The sequence below is a fragment of the Gymnoscopelus microlampas genome (genome assembly GCF_963454915.1).
Source record: "Gymnoscopelus microlampas genome assembly, chromosome: 8".
Lineage (NCBI taxonomy): Eukaryota > Metazoa > Chordata > Actinopteri > Myctophiformes > Myctophidae > Gymnoscopelus > Gymnoscopelus microlampas.
In genome coordinates, this window is record NC_139945.1 from 48,744,423 (window position 1) to 48,769,051 (window position 24,629).

The 24,629-nt window shown below is 42.9% G+C and overlaps 1 protein-coding gene across 2 annotated transcripts in view; it reads left to right on the forward strand.

Annotated features, from left to right (window-relative positions):
- brip1 (BRCA1 interacting helicase 1) overlaps positions 1-24,629 on the forward strand; it is a 47,818-nt gene that overhangs the window by 21,073 nt on the left and 2,116 nt on the right. For both annotated transcript variants that reach the window (XM_084064084.1, XM_084064083.1), the window contains exons 15-19: positions 6,149-6,308; positions 7,177-7,298; positions 22,628-22,740; positions 22,875-22,957; positions 23,336-23,668. In XM_084064084.1, the coding sequence (XP_083920210.1) occupies positions 6,149-6,308; positions 7,177-7,298; positions 22,628-22,740; positions 22,875-22,957; positions 23,336-23,668 (811 nt within the window). The remainder of the gene's footprint in view (positions 1-6,148; positions 6,309-7,176; positions 7,299-22,627; positions 22,741-22,874; positions 22,958-23,335; positions 23,669-24,629) is intronic.

Below are 24,629 nucleotides of genomic sequence, written 5' to 3' on the forward strand. Positions count from 1 at the left end.
TGTTGGAGCCACTGAGTCCCGTCTGCCCTGTGATATTTCTGGTGTGTGTGTGCATGCGTGTGTGCGTGTCAGGAAGGGTCAGCTCCAGACGTCCCTCTTCAGTGTGTCTGGGTGATTACTATCAGCTCCCATATACGCTGCCAGAGAAACAGTAGGCCGACAGGGTCAGAGTGGTGTTCCTCCAGGCTGTGTCTGCTGGCCTCAGACAGTCACACACACACACACACACACACACACACACACACACACACACACACACACACACACACACACACACACACACACACACACACACACACTTTCTGCATATAAACATGCACACTCCTGTCAGACATGTCTGCACTGTATACTACTGTATACAGTACCTTCAAGTACATAAACACCAACATGCTGCACGTTTGGCTTTTGCACATAGCTGAATAAGTTTCCATTGTAAATCTTCAGACCAACAAAGTGTGGCCACAAACATGATTATGTGCACTGACACACACACATACACACACTTTCCCTGAGAGAGCCCCCACTGGTGCTGTGGTTTTGTAGCACTTCAGCCTCAACAGCCCCCCAGTTAATGCCCATTAAAACCACAGCAGCCATCGCCGTCTGGTCCCAGCCACGAGAGGAAGGGACCAAACACACCGCAGGAGGGGACTGATGGGTTATTATGAAAAAAAAGAATGGTGGGGTGGTAAGAGAGGTGAAAAGATCTGGGGGAAATACAAGATGCTTTTAAAGGAGATTAAGATAAGGGCCATTAGGGGTGATGTCGCCTCGCTGTCTGTGTGAAGACGCACCCGCCACTGGCGCCTGGGGCTCGGGTTGAGGGGGGTGGGGGGGGTGTATGTCATATCAAAGTCAAAGTGGACTGCAGGGTGAGTGCACAAACCAACACATGCTGTCCTTGGTATCTCGCTGGGTATCAGGAGTGCCCTGTTGGAGAAGCACCGCTGTGTTTTTGTGGATGGGTGTGCATGCATGTTTCCCTGCTGGCTTGGAATAAAGGAGACTTATGAGGGTTCATTAATGTCCTCCCAATGTTGAAGTGAGGACATTTGGCTGGTCCTCACTTTTCAGAGGGCAATCTTAGGTTTAGTGTTGGAAATTAGTGTTAGGCTAAGGTTTAATATTAGGTATTACGGATAGGCTTATGGAGTGTATGTACTCAATAGAAAGTCTTCAGAAGTATAGTTATTCTGGTCGGTGTATGTATGCGTGCGTCTGTCTCTGTACATATTAGTTTCTCTGCCCAGTGTAGCATGTCCGTCCTGATTGTTAGAGCTAAGATGATGTTTTATATGAGCTTTTACAGTGGAAACTTCAAGGTTACTGCCGCTGTGGTATGTCTCGCTAAGCTGGAGGTTTGTAGAGGAGTCTTACAGTGTCAGACTTTCCAGAAGACATTCTTTTACACATCAAAAGTGACCCCTGTTGCCCTAGTCTTTGGACATAACCACTGAATGTTGTATTCCTCGACCTTTCTCTGAGCACTGCAAAGAACTAGTCCGAATGAGGTTTGTGAGGTGACACTTAAGCGTCTTGTTTTACGGAATCTGAGTGTTAGGTTGTCCTATGGACTAAATTAATTTCTTGCCACTTGACGGCTTGAACAGATGAGAACAAGCAGGCGTTCCAGCCACTGTCAGCTCGTGTGAGCAGCTTGCGGTGTTACTTTGACACCACCAGTGTGGAGCAGAGTTACAGTGGGGAGGGAGCGGCAGGCTGGAGGTGCCAGGTGGCTCCGGGCTCCACTCTCCTCCACACGTTGGCGTGATGGTCGCTGTGATATTTGGAGGCTAAATAATTTACAGCGCCACAACACGTTTCCCCTCGCCACCAGCGAACTGAGGTGCCTGGCCGCATGTTTCTTTAATGCCACTTGCCTCAGAACCCCCTCCATAATTCAGCAGGCACTAGTGGAGCTGCGACGTGTCGCCACACAGCTCCCTGACACCAGGGACAGAGGGAACGAGATAAAGAGAAGCCAGATGCACAGGAGTGAACGATGGAGAGATGGCGGGGCGGAAGAAGAAGTGCGAGAGTGGTTTGCAGTCCAGTGGCTCTCGCTGTTAGTCTTACCACCCTGTCGCGGTAGACGAAGAGATCTGGCCCACTCTGCCAGGAGCCGAGCATTGCACCTACTGTGCCCATAAATGACAATGAATTATTTACAGTTTGTTGTGCGTCGTGCACCAGAATGATAAATGCTGCTCATTGCCAGCTGTGTTGCCTGGGCAACTGTGTTCTGCTGCAACAACTTGAACCTTGCTCTGATGGGTCACAAAATGATTGGCAAGCTAATTGCACTGAAAATCAGAGTGCCGTGCCCCCAAGCACTTGCAATGTCAGCCTTAGTGTTAGTGGTAGGATTAGGCCATCTAGAAAATGGTCTTGTGGGATCCTGTTTTACAACGCTTTATTGGCAAAGTTTCACTCTGATTGTGAAATTGTCCGATCAGTCTGACCTTGTTTAAGTTGCTTGTTCTGTATCATACCTCATTGTAGTTAAGACTAAAGGCCTTTTATACCTCATTGTATTGTAGTTTAGACTAAAGGCCCTTTTACACCTCATTGTAGTTTAGACTAAAGGCCCTTTTATACTCCTGTTCTGAACATGTATGTACGTACGTGTACATACAGCTCATATACTTTGCACTGTTGCACCTTGTGTATATGTAATCTTTGTAATCGTAAGCTTTCAGAAAATGTGCACAAAGATGGACAAAATGAAATGCGGACAAAAGTATCCATATATGTATTAATGTTGTTGGGTGTAAATGGGCCTTAATGCTGTACATACTGTATATTGCAAATATAAAATTCCATTAATATTCTATTTGATATGTTTTTGTACTACTGCAGACATGCAAACTTGTAGCTTTTCAGCTACAATAGCCGTTTTGAATCCAAATAGGGCAATTGTGTGACACCTGACCCGAAAAAAAACCATGTTGTCACCTTTTTCACCTCGGGGCTGTTTGCATGCCTGCTACTGAGACAATTGTATTCTCTGCTTCTGCTTAATTAATTAGAATTGTGTTAAAACGTACATACTTAAACAGATTTTTCCCCATATGATTGTATTTCACAGCACGTTGCGGTGATACGAGTTTGTGAAACTACAACAAAAAGGTGCCAGTTTTATCATAATTAAAATAAGGCCCATATTAAAAAGATATATTGACACAATAAGACACTATTTATTTTATTTTTCACATTTCATGGATCCTGATTGTCATCACCGGTGTTGAATTTATCTTGCATTTCTCATTTGTGTGTGCTAACTGTTTTATGTAAACACAAGTGTGTGTGTGATTTTGTTTGAGTTTGTCTCTTGTATGTGTGTGTGTATATGTGTGTGGTGTTGTGACCCGATTGTAGGGCGCCTTTGGGTTGCTTCTGTCGTGTTTGTGCACCTGAGCGTAAGCAGACTGTGCAGATTGACATTTTACATCCTGCTGCAGCCCACCGCGGTCGGCCAACCTGGCGTGGGGCCTGTGGAAACACCAGCCTGTCAGAGAATGGTCCTAAATTAGTCATGATGGCCATGTGCTCACCCATCACCACCATGAAACGCACGCACTCGCACACGCACAAAGAGGACTCCTGTATACCCAGTTGGTGTCGATAAGATCATTGGATGTTTTGCACACATACTCTTAGAGGTGAAAATGTAGAATCACAATCAGTCGCCTCGGTTTGCCCTCTAATGACCCATTAATTGGATAAGAGTCAAGCGATTAAGTAATTTGAACATTTACATGAGCTTCCCAGCCGCGCGTGGACCGACAGTCTGAGGCCACCAGCCCGTCACCCCGCTTCTGCCCGGCTCCAGCGGCTCTGAAGCAGGCTCCACTCTGTCAAGATGAAGGATACGGAAAATGTGCCCGTAATTAAATGGCAGCATCTCAGACAGACACAGAGTGATGTTTACTCACAGCGTCTGCAAGATAAAAGCATTAGGGACCATTACCCCCAGCAACCCATGGGGTAACCTAGAGTGGGACTGGATTGAGTTTCTCCTCCCCTGCTCTCATAAGGCCTTACAAATTACAGCTCAGGGAATATAAACAAGTTTGCACAAGGACTCTTTGTGCGTGCATGTGTCCCTGTCTTTTAAGGGCCCTGGCGTTTTATTATCAGGTTACGCTGGGGTTATTATCAAGTTACCCACCATTCCCAGGCAGAAATTAATAATGTCGGCTGCAGGAGGAAGATCTAAGACGCTGACTCCGCTGACCCTTTCCCATCAATTTTATCAGTGAGAGCAACTTGCCCGCAGCCTCTTTCTCTCCTTGTGGAATCAGCTTCTTTCCAAGTGCAGCCTGCCAGATAATGGCTGTTTTGTTTAGTGGCAGATCTGCCTAAAGTACATAACATGAATAATTCACATCTCGGTCAAGTTTGAACTGGGAAGCAATTGCGGGACAAACAGTTTGCCGAGTTGCAGGCGTGTGTAAGAGGGGGGGCACTTGTCCATGTAACGCTGCGTCTTACTCTTTAGCGACTGTCTCATGTTTTATTGATGGGGAACTTCCTGGGCCTCGCTTGCATCAGGAGGCAACAGCCTGATGAATTATGCCTTATGCTTCATTTCACCATCACAGTAAGGGCAGTCACGCTGGCATGCAAGAAACTATCAACGCTCTAGCGTAGTCTCATCTACATGTTCTCGTTTTCCGTGCTGTGGATACCTCTCGTAGACTGAATTTCTTTTCAGAGCACTGTGCTGATGTTTTCACGCAGCGTTGGACTCGGCTGTTCTTTCTGCAGGTAAACGGGACAGGTTCACACGTGGGTACAAGGCCCTTATGAATATTCTCCCCTGCCCTCCCACAGGCCCAGCAGCCCCCTTGCCTTGGCCCTTCTGCATCACACTAGCAACCCTGTTGTGAGAAGTTTTCTGCTTACTACAAGAGAAGAACTTCTACTTGGCACCTTTAACACATTTCCAAGCCAGTGATAATGCTCTTTGATTGTGAAGCCATGCTTATTCAAGGATAAAATCTTCACGGTCCAGACACAAGTAGAGCTCTGCTGGCAAGAGGGCTTTTAGATCAATGCTCCTCCCCTGAGAATCGCTGACTTTTTGCACTAACAATCGTGCAGCAATAGTGATTTTTATTATGAAGGGGCGAGTTTCTAAGCCAAACGAGGACAGGAACAGATGGATGGATGCTTGTGTAGCAGCAATGTCAATGAGCTTCCGGCCTCTCGCAAAGGACTCACAAAGCGATTGTGGGGAAGTAACACTTTGCAAACCCCTTGCAAACACTTAGACTTGCATTTCAAATCACAACCTTTGACTGGTGGTGATACAAATATAATTGACACACACTTAACAATTACACTGCAGAATCAATCCACAGAACATTGAATGACAGATCTGTTCAAAATTACGGATCATTTCTTTTTTTGACAAATCTCTTTTATTGATTTTGAGCAGAAACAAAGACAACGTGTGAGTGATAATAATAATAGAAGAGGTCTGCAAATGTTTTGGTACACACAACATAGATGGCAAACATGATAAAAAAAAAGATAAATATATACAGACAACAAACCAAGTGATAATATGCAGTTTCAACCAAGACAAAAAACGAGAAATCAAAGAAGACAACTCATGCATTCCTACATTCAACCCAGGACAAGGAAGGGGGGGAGGGGGGTACGGATCATTTATTGTAATATTTTCATGCAATGAATGAAATGAGACAGTCTTGACGCCAAATATGCTTATAGATATTTATGCTCAATAAATATATTTATTCAATCCAAGTCAGAGTTGTCTGACTGAAATGTAGGCTGTTGCCCAATGACAAAAGCTGGGCCTGAGTTAGTTCTTGCCTTTGATTTGTAAATCCGGTCACACAGTCACCGTCATCTTTGTATGACATTTTTAAGAGGCTGTTCTCTTGGATCTACTCCCGCTCTCATTTTTCATTTGGCTGTCCAAGGTCTTATTGAGAGCCTTTACTAAGCTACATTCAGTTACTGATTGCCTATTTTACAGTTTTATTTATTTGTCTCCATGTTTGATCTCCAGATACAACTGCAATTTCAAACTGCACTGATCGAGATACAACTGCAATTTCAAACTGCACTGATCACATGGTGCATGTTTCCAATATGCTTGCTTTACATTGACTAGATGCTGGACAAGCTGCGTGAGCGCTGGACCAACACAGGGCTGTGGGAAAAGCTGGAGGAGAAGAAGGCTGTGATCACAGAACCCCGTGGCGGGGCAAAGGGAGACTTTGATGAACTGCTGCAGATTTACTATGATGCCATCAAGTACTGTCAGGAAAGAGGTGAGATACGAGCATAGGTCTGCATTGTCTCCCCGTTTTTTATTTTTTTATATTTTAGCTATGCTGCTGGTGAGGCAAGGCAAGTTTAGTTGTATAGCACATTCACCAACAATGAAATTCAAAGTGCTTTACATAAAATATTAAGCATTAAGACGGTGCAAAGGAAATGCATTATAAAAGGATAATACTATTGATAATAAGAACTAGAAAGCTAGATAGACATTTATCCTCCCTGGGGAAATTCAGTCCTCTGTCCTAGTAGTAAGAAACATTTGATCAGTCTTGGGCAAGTTACTTTATATTAGTAACTAGTTACTGCATTATAAAAGTTACTAATCTGATTAAAATGTGTAATTTTTTGACAGCCCTTGAAAGAATATAAGAAATATGGATTTGCAAGTTTGCCCAACAGTGGCAACATGTTGGGGGCTGAAAGCTGTTTCAAGACTCTTTTTTACCAGCTTGCAAAGCTGGTCTAAGAAGAGACAGACCTACTTTCAACACATTACAGATTTGCATTCGACAGATTTTTGACAGATTTGCGTGATTGGCTGTCCTTTAAGCCAATGGGGATACTTTCCCCTTTCCCATACTCTGAACGGCCCCCCCCCCCTTGCAGCGAGCCTTAGGGCCATTAGTGGTCTCAGCTGTGCAAACAAAAGACCTGATTGAATGGAATGTTAAGGAGGCAACTTGCGCTGCTCTATGAAGGCGCCTCTCTCTCTCTCTCTCTCTCTCTCTCTCTTAGAATGGCTGAGATTTTATTTTAAAGACAACTTTTACATTTTGTGCTGCAGATTGGGGCAAAAAAAGCCTGCCGCAAGCTGGTATATTATGACTTTGTCATTTCTTGTTTTGTGTATGATAGATGGAGCATTGTTGATCGCCGTCTGCAGGGGTAAAGTAAGCGAAGGACTCGATTTCACCGATGACAATGCCAGGGCAGTTGTCACCATTGGCATTCCGTTCCCAAACATCAAAGACCTCCAGGTAAGAATGAATAAAGTATTTTCTTTTATTGTGATCCAGTTTTGTAATCATATTCTCATTGTAGGTGAGCCTATTGTATTTTTAGCGGCGCTAGCCGCTCTATACCTTTAGGTATAGAGCGGATATTAGCCCTCTATACCTGGCTTTTGCGTCAACGTTCTGATTGGTCAGGCTCGCCAAGGTTCTGATTGGTCAGGTCCGTCAACGTTCTGATTGGTCAGGCTCGCCAAGGTTCTGATTGGTCAGGTCCGTCAACGTTCTGATTGGTCAGGCTCGCCAAGGTTCTGATTGGTCAGGTCCGTCAACGTTCTGATTGGTCAGGTTCGCCAAGGTTCTGATTGGTCAGGTCCGTCAACGTTCTGATTGGTCAGGTCCGTCAACGTTCTGATTGGTCACTATTAATGACATCACTATGTCATGAATAGTGACAGGATCAAGATGCCCTTTTTCTCATGTATGGGGGTTCATCTGAATGTAACTCTGTTAGTAAGGCCCGTCAACGTTCTGATTGGTCAGGCAAGGGAACTATTCATGACATCAATATTATATCATGACTACAAAATTAGATGGTTTATATAAACTGTAAAAGTCCGGAACATAAACACTCTGGGTACGGCTTATAAATTGTATAGATTATTTCATAACACATACATATCTTTCTGGTACCACGTTTATACACACGCACACACAAAGTTTATTTTTTAGGTACCCACTCTATCAGCTATGACAGATCAGTTTTTGCCACTTACCTTGGAATGCATTTGGTGATTCGCTTCCAATGGCACTATTTAGTGCCACTGGAAGCCTTGAAATAAATTTACAGAGATTTAATATTGTTTCTCTAGTAGAAACACATATCTATGACAAAATATATCAAAGGCGCCGCTACCTTCACACAGGTGTGATTTTTACATCTCCCTTTGCCGTGGGACAGAAAGCATAGGAACTATTTTTAGTGATCCGTAAAAATCCAAAGCGATAGTGCCTATGTCTGCCCCCTCTTTAGCAGATAGCGTTGACCTTTACATTTCTGTCGCCCCTCATCCCCCTCACTCTACCTTTGTCCTCTCTTCTCACGGAATACTACAAATGATGCACGAGAAGAAGAATTTCACCCACTGCTTTACATCTGTAAACCTGTGATAGACAATAGAACTGATTCTGATTCTCCACTCGCCATCACACTGCTCCTTACTTAACCTGTCAGAGCAAAGCCAAGCTTCCCCTAAAGACGTGCAGTGATTGACTTTTTTTCAGAACCTTTCAAGTTAGTGGAAGCTGTCAACTTCAGCTCTGTCTGCACTGGGGGAATTTAATTTAATTTTTTACGACTGCTCTACTTGAGGCCGATGGCCTCCATACACCCCAAAGACACAAGGGTTGGGGCCTCAGCTTGACCCAATAGCATTTTAATGGCATAGACATTTTTCTCCTCAAAAGTAGACCAATAAATGATGGAGCTTGCACAAAAACTAATTTAACCCACTGTTTTACGCCTGTAAACCTGTCATGTGACAATAAAGATGTTTCTGATTCAATCACAGCACATGCATGAAGTCATGCATGGAGTCTCTTAGTTACCATTGTTCTTTTGAACCTTTTTTTTGGTAAAGTATCACTATTTCAACTTTACCAAATGAGATCGGAACCATCTAGGGCAGGGTTCCCCTATTAGTTTTCCCCAAGGGTCAAATTATGTCTAGGGTACCAAGCTGAGGGCCAGGGGCATTGTGCCAGTGCACATTTTGAGTTTTTACGGTGCCAGGCTTCCAGCATGGACCCGTTTTGTTATTGGCATTATTCCATTTCTTCTTCTTCTTCTTCTGCCGTTTTTGCCAGTTCTGGCTGAACCGTGCATACGCTTTTTATGAAACTCGGCCATATGATAATGGTCATGAAAAACTATCAAAAAATAAATCTCACAATCTTTCGTCAAAAGGTGGCGCTATAGCACTCAGTTGAAAATGCCAACTTTGAACAGGTACAACTCATGCCCTGTTTGACCTACAGCCATAAAACTTCAATACACATATGAGTCTCCTCATGATGAACAACTTTCACACTCTAACTTTTGACCTCTGACCTTTAGATCTCCCACCATTTTGAATTACATGAAAAGCTGTTAAAATCTATCTCCTGGGATTTTTGAGCAATCTGCACGAAACGTTTTACACATGAACTTTGGACCTATGCCGACCAAACGGTGCAAGCGGATTTTTTCTAAGTGAAAAAATGAAGCTTTAATGAGCCAATGAATATTGCAGTTTTATGACAATTATTCATCTGCCCCTAACACATACATGCAGACTCACATTTCTTTGAAAATTTGCAGTAATGTACAGGGTCATTCCAAATATCACTGAAACCAATCTTACTCCAATTGGTCAAAGGGGGGCGCTATAGCAATTTTTTGAAAATGCAAACTTTAAACAGGCAAAAGTCATGCCTCGTTTGGCCGACAGCCATTAAACCTGCTTACACATGTGCCTTGACTCATGTAGGAACCGATTTTTAAGTTTAGTATGCTGACATAAAGTAATTGGGTTAATGTGTATTCATTTTGTTAATGTGATCATTTAATTGATATATGAGTAGTCATTTCTATGCAAAACTGGAGGTGAGAGGCAGAAGGGGTGAAAGCTCTCATACTAAGAGGCATGTTATGACTTCAAGCCTGTGTGTTGTCATTCCTCAGAGGGACAACAGAACAGGGTCTCTCCTCCTGTTTCTCTCTCCTTGTTTAAGTAGCTCAACTACTCTGATACGGATTACTTTTTGTACTTATTACTTTGGGTACTTTCTGAGTACCGCCCTGTCTATGTGATACTTTTAGTACTTTGTGGGCCGACCCTTATGTCTTGTGTTGTAATAAATGCTTGTGTGAGTCGGTGTGCAGGCCAGTTGTGATTAGACTTCTGTCAGCACATCTCCTTGTCCGGCAAGTCAAATACTGAGATCTCAAAGTTGTCCGTGTGTGTTTATTCAAATGTGTAATCTGAGCCTAAGGTGTTTGTAAAATGATAAAGCAATCTATCAGACTCATGAATCACTTTTACCAGTAAGCTCCGCCCTTAGATTTTCCGCAATTTTGAGCAGTTTGAAAAACACTTAAACCCAGGATTTTTCAGCTATTTGCGTGAAATGGTATCATCTGTCTGACCTCCGTTTTCACTAGATCAGGTCTGTTGGTCCAATGGCTTCCCGCTTAAGTGAATGTCTCACAACAACAAGTTAGACGGTTCAAGCCTCACTTGGTGCAGACTTCATTTAAAGTGCATTGCAAACAACAAGACTGTATCAATGAACACATGTGCAATTGATAAAGATAACATGAAATGCTTATTTGAGAGGGTATGTTTTTGCAATGTATGACATACTTAATTCTGAAAATAGCCGATCTACAATCTCAAAACTTTTCAGATAGCAACGTGTTTCTGAGCTTGTAGATCGGCTGCTTTCACTGGTTCACTTTTATCTTCAACAGACAACCTCAGCCTGGACAAATAGCTATAGCACTATAGGTAGTGTTGCAGCCTGTCAATCTGAAGGTTGAGGGTTCTATTCCTGTTAATGGCAATAGGTTGAGATGTCCAATCTGCTTCCATCTCTCTTCAATCTATTCCCTCTCGCTCTCGCTCTCGCTCTCTCTCGGTGAGAGGTGGCATTGCAAAAAGCATGACCTTAAGCTCAGTCTTCTATGGCTTATTGTGCATATTACTTATACAGACATGCAAAAGTGTCACTTTTCAGCTACAGTCACCTTTTTGAACCCAAATAGGGCAATTGTGTGACACCTGACCCGAAAGAAAACAACATGTTGTCACCTTTTTCACCTCGGGGCTGTTTGCATGCCTGCTTATAGTTTTGTCTCTCTTTTAATGTATGATATACTTCATTTTGAAAATAGCCGATCTACAACCTCACAACTTTTCAGATAGCAACGTTTTGTGAACTTGTAGATCGGCTACTTTCACTAGTTTTCGTTCTGAGGAGACACAAAAATGCCTTTATTGGTAAATGGTTTGTGAACCAGTGATCTAGAGTAGTTCGGGACACAGAGGCCTGGTTCAAAATGAACGGAAATACTTATAAATATCAACAGACACTATCAGGGAGGCCATATATCTAGCTCAATGAGAAGAAAGGCAGTCTTGGAGTCCGTGGGTTGCTGGTTCGGTCCCTGTCCACGACAATGTATTGAGGTGATCATGATTTGGCATTATTCGGATAACACATAGTGGCCCTCATTTATCAAAGCGGTGCAGCCCAAATAATGGGCGTACGACGAGATCACCACACCTTTCAGCATTTATCAATATATCCTGACGTGGGCTTCATCCTACCGTACGCTGAGATCTCACGTCTGGTCGAGACCAGTTGTTGACGTTGGCTGCACCCGTTTATTCCATCCTAGACCTGCGGAGCAGCATTGTCTGACTGTCTGACAGGCATCTAGACACATAATCCACTCCTAAATGTATATCTACACTAATAAATAATCCCTGTAAAAATATAACATTTTATAAAGTAATTTAAACAAACTGCTTTAACAGTCATTCAGATAAGATTGTAGATCTGGCTGCATTGAAAATAGCAAATCTACAAGCTCACAAGCCAGCGTCGCATGACGCGTTGTGAGCTTGTAGATCTGCTATTTTCAAAATATACGAGCGCTTTTGCGTCGGGAGTCCCGCGGTCGGGACTCCCGACCATCTTTTCATGGAAAGTGAGGTCTACAAACTTACAGTAGCTTGTCCTATAGTATGGAGTTATGTCATAGGGAGTTATATAGGCTACAACCTGGCTGGGTTAAGGATATAAACCTGACGCTCCAATCTCTTATAACGTGGGCGGTAGGGATGGGCAATATTATCGATTTCGCGATATATCGCAATATTTTATTTCGCGATACTGTATCGATACTCCAGTATCGATATCGCGATTTTTTTTTGAAAAAAAGAAATTTGAATTTTTTTTTTTTTGCTTTTTCAGATACAGGCTTTATGAAAAACATTCAAATAACCTATCACAGATCTGCAGCTACCCAATATGTAGTGTATATATAAACAATATGTAGTTGTGATATATGTATATATCGCAATATATCGCAATATGTCGCAATATATCGCAATATGTCGCAATATATCGCAATATATCGCAATATCGTGATACGACCCACGTATCGTGATACGTATCGCAATATAATCGTATCTTGACCCAAGTATCGTGAGATTGTTGCCAAAACCCATCCATAGTGGGCGGCACGGGATCACTGCAGTCTGCAGACCGCCCGAGTCTCATGGGGAATATAGCCTACTACATGACTGCTTTAGTGTAACTTGAACACACACTGCTCGGTATGGGGTAAATAAATATACGAACGTATTCCACTCATGGCGATGTAATTGGTATCATAATATGTCATTCATGTAGGCTACAAGCCTATGTGACAATTAGATTGTACCGGTACGGAGTGTGTGTGTGTGTGTGTGTGTGTGTGTGTGTGTGTGTGTGTGTGTGTGTGTGTGTGTGTGTGTGTGTGTGTGTGTGTGTGTGTGTGTGTGTGTGTGTGTGTGTGTGTGTGTGTGTGTGTGTGTGTGTGTGTGTGTGTGTGTGTGTGTGTGTGTGTGTGTGTGAGAGAGAGAGAGGGGCGTGTGTGGCGAAGCGAAGCGATCGGGGGAAACTATTTCTTATTGGCTTTTCATGTCTTTGGTCGTATTCTGGTTCGTCTTCATGTCGTAAAATCGGGGCGTTTTGAGAATATTTAAGGGCGTGTTATTTAAATGACGCTCGGTTTCAGCCGTGACATTTATCAAGGCTGGGACCAAATGTCCGCTCGGATCGGCTGTGTAGGATTCGTTGATAAATGTGACTTTGACGTTGGTGTACGGCCGAATATATGGAAAAATATACGCCGGTTTATACGCTGCGTTGATAAATGAGGGCCAGTGTGTCTTGAGGATAGGCTTAAAAGTTGTTTTACTGAGGTTAGGGTTAGTGAGGGTTTAAAATCCTCATGTTAATTGCATGGTCTTCTTTCTCTCAAGTTCAGTATTCTATGTTTCAATGGCTTATTGTGCATATTACTTATCATTGCTTCTTTCTTTTTTCTCTCTTCATTACCTGGCCCCGTATTATCGCTGCTTGCAGCTATATTTTATTCTTTTTTTTTCTCTAATCTAGCTAATTGTCTCACAATTTGATTTCGGTCAAACTTTGCACGCACATTCGCACTATGTCGAGGAGCAAATGCCACCCTTTTAACATTGGCCTGTTATAGCGCCTAATTTAGCAAAACACATTTTTTTAACATAATGCCTCAAATCATTAATGCAGTGTCCGATTGCCGTGCAAGGCCTACGAAGAAATGGCACCCTTTTCACTTTGGCCTATTATTGCGCCACCAGGAGGCCACAATAACCTACCTGACCTGGCGGAGACCTGTGCTCCGAGGTGCACTTTTTCTAGTTTGACACTGTTATTTTAGGCCTGGGATTCTTAAATCCTGTGTTGAGGGTCACACAAGGAAAAAATGCACTCTGGAAACAAAATAAGTTGAGAACCAACCATTTACTTAAAACATTTGGTTGTTACAGTCAGATTAACAGCAGCCAGTTGTACATACTGAAAATCTAAATTAGTCCAGAATCAACAATTTACTTCCAGATGTGTTTGTTACAGTCTGCTTGAACAGTAATATAGATAATTAAAAAATAAAATATATATATATTTTTTCCTGTGGGCCGCAAATGGCCCACGGGCCGCCTGTTGGGGAACCCTGATCTAGGGCAGTGGTTCTCAACCTGTGGGTCGGGACCCCCAGGGAGGTCCCTACATGATTTTTTGGGGGGGTTCCCAGATGACAGTGAAGTGACAATTAAGACGATTTTAATACCTAAAATAAAAAAGGTAAAAAAAGAGCATTACTGCATCAAAAGTAATCAACAAACTATACTATAAAAACTGGTCAAACATTGGCCAAATTGTCAAATTATATAATATTTTTTTAAATAGCCTATAAGCTCACAATATTTATCTGTGGAACCGCGTCAAACTAAATGTGATGCCTCAACTCGTACAATTCCAAGAGCTTGTCAGGGTGGGGGTCCCCAATTCAATTCCTATATGGGAATCAATGGGTCGCGTCAGCCTAGCCTCTGATCTAACTATGGCGATCTAAGGTGGTTGATCTAATGATTGTAAAATCCTTTCTTACAAATGGTGTGGATGAGAAGAGTTAAACTAAACATCCTCACTGTTAAAAAGGCTTTCATGGCATCCAGGTTTGTTATATCAAGTCAGATGTTTACCCAACTGATTACTTGGTACTTGGAGGCCGTCTGACATTATAGACCCCAGTTGGGCATGCCCGGTATCCCATATTTGGGCATGACTGACTGACTCATCGTGACCTCATTGTGAATGGACCACATATTTGGGCTTGCCTGATGCAGAAGTTCCTATTTGGGCATGGCTAATCTCAAGACAGATTTAAACATGTAATGTCGTTAGTAGGAATAAACACAGAAGCACTCGGAAGGAAGTATACTGAAAAGGGTCGGAGCCAAACTCGAGTTCCTGTTTAACACAAAAAAGGAGGTTGTGCCCCCATAGGCAAAAACAGATGTTTTTTTCTTTTTTACAGACTGGGTTCCCAGATTGGAGCATGACACGTTATATTGTTATATACAACTATTTTCTGCCAAGTCCCAGGAAGGACGCGCAAACAAAAAACTTAGCTCCATATATGGGTACAAAAGGGGGCATCCCCATATATGGGCATATAACTGATGCATAAAAGGGACGAAGAGCAACTGCCCCGGACACTGCTGAGTCAGACTCGGTGAACACCAAGTATTATCTGAATGGGCTGCCAAATACGTCTATCCTGAGTCGGCTCTTTTGAGTCAGTCAGCAGTATAGAACGCAGACGAATACATTTTAAGTATGTAGGCTGCTAGCACAGCGGTTCTTAAACGGCCTGCGACCCCTAGTTGGGTCGCAGGAAGGTGACTTTGGGTAGCGCATTGGCAACTGAAAAAAGAAAATGTTATATTAGTTTTCCGTTATGTCTTGCTCCTTGATCAACTGACTATTTCTGTCTGTCATGACTCAAAGACCAACCATAGGTCATTTGATGGTGTGCCAACCTGGATACTCACAATGGATACCAAGCAGTTCTGTGCGTGATCCAAATGCTAAAAAGACAGTCAGAATCTAGTAGTGACACCAGCACAAGTAAAACGAAAAGACGTAAAAGAAGTTCTGGTCTTAAATACCTTGCATATGCACTGGCCACAAATATGACTCGAAACCACAATGTGTTGTGTGTTGTGACGTCCTTGCTAATAAGAGCTTTCCAAAGCGGCACTTGCAAACTAAACATGGTGCATTACAAGTAAAATCGCTAGATATATTTTAGAGAAAACTAAACACTTTGCAAGGACAGAAAAATGTGCTTAAAACTGCAACAACAGCAAACGAAAGATTACTATTTGCTTAATTTATTGTTGCCCATTGGATCGCAAAGACCACTAAACCTCACTCACAAAGAGCTTTTGGCTTCTTTGTACCAATGATGTAGTTTCAGTTGTTGGATAAAGTTCTGCAGATCAGCTCTGTACAATAAAATAAGGACGCTATTTTGAGACGAATAGACAGCATGGCTGAGAATTTTCATTTTTTTATTAAAGTTTCTGCCAACAGATTTGGGGTAAATATGCTTTGTTTTACAAATGTGTGCACAGAAACACTAAGTTTGCATTTATTGATATTATTCATTTATATGATTTATATGATGAGATACAAATCAGCAGGAATCACTGCTGTAAATTAATTTCTCTGGAACCCCCTTAAGCAGTGTTTCCCACACTGGGTTGGGTCACGTAAATATCACTTTCTTTTGTTTACTACAAACAATATTGTTATATTTCAAAAGATTAAAGAAAAAAAGAAAATCAAACATTTTCAGAAATTAAAAAGACATTTCTAACATTTTTCAAGAGAATTTAAGAAGTTGCATCATGACACGTTCTGAGCTTGTAGATCGGCTACTGTCACTAGTTTGGGTCCCGGGGAGACAAAGCTCTTTTGGTTCTCAAGCTGAAACGTTTGGGAACCACCGCTCTAAAGAGCCCCTGGCGGTCCCCGGATCCCACTTTGAGAACCAATGTTCTTCAGTGATTGACTGGGACACCCCTGTTCATGCCTTTTTTTATATCTTTCCCATAATGCTGAATTTCACACCAGCAGACAGGCAGACATAATCACTCAAAGTTCTGATCAAACATCACTGCGGCAGGTCCTGATCCCATTGTTTTTCCTGAAGAATATTTCTTGTGAGGACATTTCCTCACATTCTCCCTTTTGCATCTCTTTTTGTCACCCCCTATCACTCTAATCTTGCCTTTCTTATCTGCACCATCCTTTTCCATTCCATTTATCTTCAACCTCCCCACTTCTCCATCTATTGTCCCCCCTTCTCTGTCAGTGATAAAAAAATGTTTGGCCTTTTTTGTTGGCTTGCCATATGCCCCTAGTAAGGTGTTTTAACTGACCCCATTAGGCTTCTGAGGGACAGGGACACTGACACTAATGACTGGTCAAAAGCACTCAACCTCGACCTACCCTGTCAGTTTGTTAAAACACCACTGCAAGAACTAACCCCCCCGCCACACACACACACACACACACACACACACACACACACACACACACACACACACACACACACACACACACACACACACACACACACACGCGCACACGCACACGCACACGCACACGCACACGCAAACTCATACATATCTACATAAATGCTCTGTATAAAACACCCATAACCACGTTGTCATATAAACTCCCTGCATCTTTCACACCACAGTTCAACGGTTTCACCACATCGGTGAGATGCATTCGTACTCCGACACCTCTGTGCACTTTGTGTTAACACACACATATGACATGGTCTGTCACGAGTGCACATGAAGTCAGACCACATTCACCCCGTCTCTCTGTGCCACACTCAAGATATGCACCTCATTGCTAGGATAATCTTAGAAAAAATGCATAGAATAGATTTTATTTGCCATTTGCTTAAGTGCATAGGAGATTTTAGAGCTCAGCTCCCAGGGTCAACATTTAAAAAAAGAGAAAATATAGACAAGACAGCAACATTCATCCTACATACAGTATATCCTACCATACTCTTTAAAAGGCAAATAGAATATCTGTATGTTTCTGTCTGTGTGTCTATCCGTCTCTAGTCTAGTGGATCGGTGGTTGTCCAGAACCGCCGATCCAACCGATTCGCCCATGTACAGTACAGTATGGTCATGCGCATATATGGGACCGACCGACTTCAGACTCTGCATGTGCTTTGTCGAGGACTCCAAAAGAATCGTGCAAAGATTTAAATCGAACCAGTTGTCCGATATGAACCACTTCATAGGTCACTGAAACACATTGCATTACGTTATATATATACCTGTTTATGGACTCATGGCAGACTACTAAATATTTAATCTAAATTATACCATAACCTGAATCAATGGAATGCAGTTATGTACTCAAATGGTAAATATGAATTACCGTTAATTGGAACCGAGTTAAATTAATTTGCCTCAAAACTTTCACATAATGCTGCCTTTTATAATTTTGGGGAGGTCATATTGTTTTCCTTTGAGAACATCGTGGGCTGGACCGAGATGGTCCATGGGGCGGTTCTGTTCCCTGGGGCGTAGGTTGCCCATGTGTGCTCTAGACTGTACATTTCCTGATTATTGAGTTGCATTCGCATTGGGCACGACACATATATTTTGAGCGACGTGGTTCAATGTCGTGGGAGGTACATGGTCTTGATATGTCAGAAGTCCAGTCTGTTCCTATTTGCCAGTGTGGCAGAGAACCTTGCAACATACAAAAAGAAACCAAAAATACACAGGGTAGACCGTTAGTGCAATGCCATACTGTAAATCCGACGGCCCATTGTTCTGAAGTACCGTTGGTTACAGTGGTCAGATGGCACACAATAAACCCTAACCTCACACTAACGATTAGCGTGAGGTTAACCTAACATTTTTTGGACTATTGGGACTAATGGGTTGTCGGACTAATGGGGAGTCCTCAGACATGCCCACACATTCTAACCACATCGGTGGCCTAGAGGAGAAATGTCGACTCCATAGATGAATGGAAAAACTGAAAAAGTACCAAAATTGTGTCACTGCATCTTTACATTGTGTTAAATTAAGCTTATGTCTAACCATTCAACTTGATCATTGTACTTCATCATTAGACGTATTTGCCCTAGGTGTCCTATGTAAAGTAATGCCGGCTTTTCATCTGGAGAAAGCTGGTCAAGGCTCCGCATACACATCCAAAAACAACCAGGTTACCTACTGTAACAATCCACCATAGAGCAGGACAGAAAACCCCTCTCCATGTCTCAAGAGGCATGAGGGAGAGCGCACAGGTAATGCACCCCAAATATCAGTCACTCTGACAAAACGGTACAGACTGAGCCTTGAAATAACACATCTGCAGAACAAATGAAAGCACTTAGCAAAATAAATGTATGAGTCCTTTTTCAAATCTCAAGATACAGTGTGAGTGTAAAGTATTGCTCTTGCACCTGCATTTATAGCATTTTTTTCCTTTTTCAATCAAATGTAGCTCAACCATGTAATTTGATATGCTGCTTCAGTACAAATATTACCAATTGAGTAATTGCAGATGTACATTTAATATCCAGTAATTCCCATAAATTCACACAATACAGTACCACTGACTATGCCCACAATTCTGCACATACTGTAAGGTCCAGTCTTAAACTGGGGTTTTGACCCAGTCTTTTCTCCCCCCTTAAGCCAGCTTTCTAGATGCCTCCTCGGCCCACATTCCCAGAGAACCTAAACTCTCTCAACTCAAGCACATAGCGTAGCATTTTACTGGCCCGGTTGTAATATTGCGACCAAGATCAAAGTACTGAACTTGAAGAGTCCTCTGCAGAGTGCCGCTTAAAGCTGGAATTATACATGTAAACGTTTTTTCCAGTGGCGTGTTTAACAGTGGATGGCCGAGTCCTGCGTGAGTGAGAGAAACAATCACTGCGTTTTACAAGCAATAAAAAGACACTTACAGCTGATAAGGCATCTGTCTCTCAGAATAATGAAGGGGCTCCACAGACCTTTTAAGACACCCATGCCGTGTTTGTCTCTCCGCTGTGATACTTGGTTAAAGACGACTACCAGACCGTTTTATTTCTGAGTTCGGGGAGTGTGTGAAAAGGCCTGGAATGTTGAGGAGCTTTTGTTGTGAAGCGGATATAGCAGCTGTTGTATATAAATATGGGTTGTACCAGCTTTGTTATTAGTGCTGGCTTCCACTATCACTTGAATTCAATTCTTTAATGCATCTGAAACTTGTTCATTATTGTTCCAGTATCCATGTACATGACAGGCATCACAATGTGATGCATGATATTTAGACATTAGTCATTATTCCCGGTTCGATCCCAGACTCCCAGATTGGCTGCCTGTTGAAGCCTTGAGCAAGACACTGAACCTGGAGAGCAGGTTGCCTCCGCAATTGGTGTGTGAATGTGTAACGTGTGTTACCCGTAACGTGTAACGGTATTTAGCCGTTGTGGTGTGTGTGAATGGTTGAATGTGAAGTACTCTGTAAAGCGCATTTCAGTGGTCGCATGACTAGAAAAAGTTGCTATATAAATGCAGTCCATTTACCCTTTTCTCTGTGTGAATAAAATATTAAGTATTAATATTAGTGTGGTGCAATGCTCTTCAACCACAACGAAAGCTTTGCAAATTGCAAGTATCTGAACAGAAAGTCTAGCTCTTTCATTCCAGGATTCAATACATAACAGCATACCAACAACATACCAGCATAATTTAAAATGTTGTCTATCACCGGTATGTTTAGTGCAACCTCGTCCATTGTTGTGTGTGGAGTTGGTGCTGCCTGTGTGTGTGTGTGTGTGTGTGTGTGTGTGTGTGTGTGTGTGTGTGTGTGTGTGTGTGTGTGTGTGTGTGTGTGTGTGTGTGCAAACATGCACCCATGATCACTGTCTGAGGAGGAGGCACTCGGCTGTCAGCTCAGCCACATAAAGCAGATGAGGCGCTCGGCAATCTCAGTGGCAGGCACAAGACGTTGGACAGCCAGAGGCAAACACACAACGCACGTGCACACACACACACACACACACACACACACACACACACACACACACACACACACAAATGTAGCTCAAAAAGATGTGCTTAGCTACAAAGCATGCCTAGTGGTCAAATAATGTATTTAGGGACGAACGGGTACCTGTCGAGGACAAGGCCACAGCAAGTGAGTGATCTCTTGACATTTTAACTAATCCCTTCTAGCTTGTGCTTTCTTGCACATTTAGGAGATTTGCTAGCAGCCAGAATTAGCTTTTTCACATATGCAGCCTGTCATGTCAGATTGAGCGCTGACATGGTACAGGCCGGGGATGCGGCAGGTCGGATGCTGAAATGGACTCTGATTGGATTTAGATGACACTAGTGTCCCGAGGCTACTGGCCTTCCCGTCGGCGCGCCTGTCTGGGAAGTGGATTCTATAACCGCTCTGGTGTCTCATAGACTGGCAAACATGTCACCACGCAGCCGCCAGCCTTTGTGAGTGTTTCCATGACATGGATATACAATTTGTCTCCAAACAGAAAGCCTCTGCTGCAGTTATATTGTGTTAGACTGTGATATTTTTGACCCAAGCAGGCCCATGATCTCAAACCCTTTCACGAGCCCAGGCCTAAGTTGTACAAACGTTGAATAATGTTGTTTAGCTTCAGTACGGAATGCTCACAGCGAGGGCCAGGTGTTGTGAATGCTTCTGAGGTGAAGATGAGTCATTCTTCTGAGGTTTGTCATGCTCCAACTTTTGAAGCGACATTTAGAATGCACTGACTGCTGTTGATTGTGTTAACCCATCAAAATTGGTAAAGCATCGGTGTCATTTTCTATTTTAGCTATACCGTATATATATATGTAGCAACATAAGTTTTTCAGAAAACTCTAGGATTTAGTACAGTGGTTTAGAACAGTGGTTCTCAAAAAAAGCAGATCATCTGCTTCTTTTTTTTTAACCATTTTTGAAAAATCTTGGGAAGAAAATCGAATAATTTAGATTTCAGATTTTAACAAATCTCTTCTGGGGGTCCCTGGCACATTTTCAGATGGGGGGGGGGGTCCGCGGCCAAAATACATATCATTTTGGGGGTCCTTGGCCCAAAAAAGTTTGAGAACCACTGATTTAGAAGGCATCTGTATAATCGGCCTCAGGTCTTGTTGTATTAATGTGCACGAGTCCAGACAGGCCGTGTGGTGGTGTCTATATGTCTCGTTCCTGTGGCAGTCAGAAGGCGTAGGTAGGGGGACAGTCTATACTGTACCTGCCACGTGGCTGTGTCTGTTTGGGCGCTCAGGGCAAACACGGTAGATGTCAAAAGCAATTAGTGGCCCCGTTCACAGGCGTGCTCTGCCAGCCAGCCCGTCAGACACCAGCTGAACTTTTCACTTGTCAATTAAGAAAGGTTAGCGCTAAAATCAGCGGCGACGGATGCAAATGGATGGATGCTTTCCTGGCATTTTTGTTGTTGGCTCACATTGACCCGGCCACCTACTCCACCCCCCCCCCTCCCGCCTCTGCTATCCTCTCTGTCATGGCCTCCCTTTAGCCCCTTTGCTCTCCTTTCACAACACATCCATCTGCAAGGGCAGGAAACGACAAACATCTTCAGGCCCTGGCTGAGGGTTGGCTCTGCCTCATATTCCTCGCCCCCTCACCTTCCTACTCCCCAGCCCTGATTAATCAAATTAAATCTTCCCTAATAGCCATGCATGAAACCCCTCACCCAGGTGCTGCCCCACAGCTCTGCTTATCATTTTCGAGAGCACATTTAGTACTTCTATGTTTTTAAAGAGTGTTAGCCTTTGTCCAAATTCTGTAAGTCAAACCCAGTGCTGTGCAGAAAATGTGAATCGGTTTAATATATTGTTTTTAAAAGTTACTTAATAATTTAGGCCAAATATAAACATTAATACATGTCTGCTGCTGATTAGAAGAGTAGAAAGTATTACCAAATCAGCATTGATTTAAATAAAAAATGTTTAAAAGTTTACCAAATTGAATGGCTTTCATGTTGTGTCTTTTGATGTTTTTCATGTGGACACAGTTTGTATGTCTCGTTTTGTATTTGTGATTTCAGTTGTTTTCCCCCTGTGTTCAGTTTGCCAAATAGCTTCCCGCATACAGTCCTTTGAACTCTGGGCCTGTTGTTTCAGGTGGAGCTGAAGATGAAGTACAATGACCAGCACTGCAAAACCAGGGGTCTCCTCTCAGGCCACCGCTGGTATGAGATCCAGGCATATAGGGCTCTGAACCAGGCACTGGGGAGGTGAGCATGTGGACATACTCTACAGCCAATCCATCTTCTGTATTCAGCTTGTCATCAAAGGCTTTGTGTTCTGCTATCAATCTTTCTTCACTTAATCGTACAAGAAAATAAAACGATGGTATGAATTTCTGCAGGTGCATCCGTCACAAGAACGACTGGGGGGCGCTAATTCTGGTGGACGACCGTTTTAGGAACAATCCCAATAGATACATCACAGGTACCCAAACTTTTTACATTATATCTGTTGTGTTTGTAAAGCCTCTCTGCTTGGGCACTAGATGGCAATGGTTGTCCATCCTTGAAAATGTTTGACTTAGCCATTTTGTCTATTCACCTGTTTCTTGGCTGTGTGTTTTCCACTTCCTGTCGGATTTCATTGGATATCATTAGTCATCTGACCGATTTTCATTGGATCAAAAGACAGGAAGTGGAACACAGTGAAAAGCCTAGGAAACAGGTGGATACATTTCCTTTCCCTGAAAGTGGTGTATTATTTTACATGTAGAGAGCAGAGATCAGATTTTAAATCTAAAATGTCAGTGCCAACACGTTTACATGTCATCATCCGTCCTGTATGTGTGTCCCTGTGTCTCAGGTCTGTCCAAGTGGGTACGCCAGCTTGTCCAGCATCACGACACCTTCAACGGTGCCATGGAGTCTTTAGCTATATTCTCACAGAGACAGCAGGGGGCACTGACGGCCCACGGATGTAGCCAGAACATCTCTGACACCTCCTCATTCCAAGCCTGTTCCCAGTCACCAGGAGCAATGGTGGGGAAGCTGTCTCCGAATTGCCCCAGCTCATTCACTCTTCCCCAGCGTTCAGGGCCCCAAACGGCTGCCTCAGTGGAACAACACCCTGAGTTGTGCCATCGGAACACAAGCCCCTCCATCAGCTCTGTTGTTTCAGTCACACCAGACAGAGGAGGTGAGTTAAAACAGAAACCAGAGATCTGGGCTAAAAGTGAGTTTCGGCAGTTTCTGATTCACCGTACAACGTCTCTGTGTCTCATTTTTGCCACAGTGGGCGCTGCTCGTTTCCACAGCACAGTTTGTTCAAGTTCAACAGTAGCTTCTGCCTCTGTTGTCTGTATTACTACACTTACGGTCATTATTGATGCTAAACAATAAGATTCAGCTAACGGTGTGGATGTTCTATGTCCTTCAGCGTATCTATCTTTTTAAAATCTTTTCTGGTCCATGTAAGATATTGTTTATAATTTACATTTACAGTAAGTCCACCATCAACTTTTCAAAATATCTAATAAGCATCTTACAGCAAATCACTTCATACCATTATTATAGTGGAATCGAGACGTATGATTTCTGTGTCCGAAAAGACAAACGTTGAGGATTTTGGCTTCTGTGTACACAGCAACACTTTGAGAGTTAATTTTCCTTTTAATTTCTACACTCAGGATTTTGCTGTGTGCACTAACCAGGTTCATCTCCGTTTTGACACGAGCATAATTCTCCAAAGGAGGACAGTAGTGCTGCATAATTTCAGTTCCACCATATGTGCGTCCCTTCTGTTTTATTCATCACTGGGTGTTATGAAGATGTTACAGTAACCCCGTCACCCCAACCAAAAAAAAAAGTAGAGCCTGGGGGAGCAGCAAAATGGTAATGCATGATGCTCTGTGGGTAAGTCTGCGATAAATAAATGAAATGCCACAAAGATTTTAGCCAGAGGAGCCTTGCTGCTTCCACCTACTGAAGACTTCTTTTGAGCTAATAACAAACTGCTCACAGTCAAGATCACATGTTGGGCATATAGTGACTATAATGTATGCCTTGTAATGGGGGGGGGGGGGTTCTTTCACACCTGTGAAGTGAAGACATTTAGTCTCTCACAGTGAGGATATATAAATCCCTGTTGCTGCCCAATT